We start from the raw sequence: 2,567 nt of genomic DNA, 5'->3' as shown, positions 1-2,567 counted from the left end.
ATATATATATCTACATATATTCGTATGTATGTACGTATGAGTGTGCATGTATATATGTTATACACACATGAAAACATCAGTAACTTTTGCCTTATAAATGCCAATAACAATTCTAATATACACTTCACTTTTGTGAGAGCCATGATGACACGATGAAAACAGATAAATATCAGTTTTGATGACGATATATCAAACTGGATAATCAAGATTTTATACTTCATTTCGGACCAGTCTGACTATCATTTGCATAGTTATATTTTAATATTCAATTCCTTCTTTCTCTATTATTAAAAGACGTTTTTCTTTATCGTTTCAAGTTTCGGGAAATACAAGCATTCATATCTTAAGAAGTTTGGTATTCCTGGTCCTGAAGCTTACGCAATTGTGGGCCACCTTTTCCCTCTTGCATATAAAGTAAGTACCATTTCTTTTCTTTTGTGTTTCCATCAATACTGCAATTGATTATCATAAATTCAGCATGTTTCAACTATTTTTAAACTCATAAATTTTCATGCAGAAGATACCACACTTTACACTTCTTTAGACTTTCACACGCAAACCCTTATTCATATGCAACAAAGTAATCCAGACTAGATACGCACATCCTTCATGAACAGAGATTCAGGTGTAAACTAGAATTGGTTATAACTAACTGAATTGCTACAGTATAAAGAGCAATTGAAACGCATAACAAGTACACAGTCATGTAGAACAAAGACTCGGCTATGGTTTTAATGTAGAAAAACTATTGGGTTGTCCAGAAAGTTCGTGCCGATTTATAGTCGTTTACCTTTCGACTTATTTGCCATGGAACCACTTCAATTCTGGGAAGAGGGTATTTTCAAGTTAAAGGAAAGATGGAGACGCATTGTGCAACAAAATGGTTCATATTTGGTTGATTAAAAATGTAATGGCAAATATTTATTGACCTTTTCTTTCCTTTAAAAATCGGCAAGAACTTTCCGGACAACCCAATACATCTATCAAAACTGCCGCGAATTCTTGAAATCTCTCTCTATCTCTAATATTCGAGACTCTTATAACACGGACAAAATTGTATTCTAAAAACCAGGTTTCCTTTTCATGACAAGCATAAATTTCAGGCTTCATAAGTTATTAATTCTATACAAATCCAAGTGTGACCACTGTGGCACATATATCTCCTATAGTGCTACTCTTATACATAGAAGCATCTAAAACTGCCCCCCCCCGCAAAAAAAAGTATCCAGCTGATTAGCAAAGATTTACTACCAAAACTGACTTTCACACTTAATAGCTTTTTTTTTACGACAAAATCATAAGCTCATCTGGACTGACGCATAAACTTTACACACTATCCACCTGAGATCGCTTGTTACAACCATCTTTTCTCCAGTTATACAACTACTGCAATTCCAACAGGAAATCCTATTTTTAACGGCTTTTCTTTAAGACATCAACCCACAAAAGTTCAAAAGTTAAAACTTAAGAATATTGATTGGTTTCATAAGTCACGAAAAGCCCACAAAGACCATAATCTTCTAATTAACAAATAAAGAAAAACTCCAGCAGAATGAAGAGAAGATTAAATAGACCTTCGCGTACTGAGCTAAAATCCTCTTTTATGTTTGTGCTTTTATACATCTTCTCCCCCTGAGGAATTGCTTCACCAGTTCTCTCAGCGCCGCTTCTCAACAGACTCAGTAGATATTAATAAATATATTGAAGGAGCAGCGAAATTTTCTATTTCAAGTGGCTTGTAAAAAGATAATACAAACAGTCTATTTGGCATCACATAATCATAATACACGGGTTTAAAATTAACGATAACAATAATTTGTTTCCGATATTACAAAAGTTTTCTTTTCAAACGGCTGTTAATTATATTGTATTTGCAGGGAATGGTGAAATTTGACTGTGAAATGAGGAAGAAATATGGCAAAGTTGTTGGGTTTGTTAAACACTTTTTAACTAATGAAATCTCCTTTAAAAGAACAAATGGAACGGGATTCTTGCTTTTTCATATAAATACATCTAAAGTCTATCAAAACTAATTATCACAGAAGTCGAAATATCTAATTGAATATCACAAAACTAACTTTAGCTACCCTTGTAGCTGTTGAAATCGCTGTTTAGCCCAAGATCATCCCTAATCGAGCATTTACGATTAGAGACATTCCAGTTTTGACCTTCTGTTTTTTTAAAAATAATTTTATTGAGGTCGGTTGTTACCTGAAGAAGGACTGGTAGCTATTTCCTGTAAGTCCTTCTAAGAGAAACTGCAAAAACTGCATAAAAGCCCCTTGGATGGACTATAATATAAATGAAAGGGCGTTGGCTTGTCAAACAACGTTACACCGATTCTACCTATGAATTACATTTAATTTCGACATCAGGAGTGTTTATAAACGAATCAAGTGGGGAAAGGGAAGGAAAAGGAAAAAGATACAGTAAAACCATTGTATGTGTATACTAATGCCAGTATAGGCGCACGGACATAATCGTACCGACAATTACACGTATCTATCTATCTATCTGTGTGTGTGTGTGTGTGTACTTACATACATACATAAAAACACACAGGCAAA

At 34.0% G+C, this 2,567-nt stretch overlaps 1 protein-coding gene across 1 annotated transcript in view; it reads left to right on the top strand.

Annotated features, from left to right (window-relative positions):
• Window positions 1-2,567, top strand: part of LOC106882071 (cytochrome P450 3A8) — a 42,631-nt gene that overhangs the window by 4,211 nt on the left and 35,853 nt on the right. Inside the window, exons 2-3 of the mRNA XM_014932636.2 lie at window positions 318-414; window positions 1,878-1,930. Coding sequence (XP_014788122.1) covers window positions 318-414; window positions 1,878-1,930 — 150 coding nt within the window. The remainder of the gene's footprint in view (window positions 1-317; window positions 415-1,877; window positions 1,931-2,567) is intronic.

The sequence above is a fragment of the Octopus bimaculoides genome, chromosome 9 (assembly GCF_001194135.2).
Source record: "Octopus bimaculoides isolate UCB-OBI-ISO-001 chromosome 9, ASM119413v2, whole genome shotgun sequence".
In the NCBI taxonomy this organism is placed as follows: domain Eukaryota; kingdom Metazoa; phylum Mollusca; class Cephalopoda; order Octopoda; family Octopodidae; genus Octopus; species Octopus bimaculoides.
The sequence above is the reverse complement of the archived record's forward strand: the minus strand, read 5'-3'. Positions and strand labels throughout refer to the sequence as shown.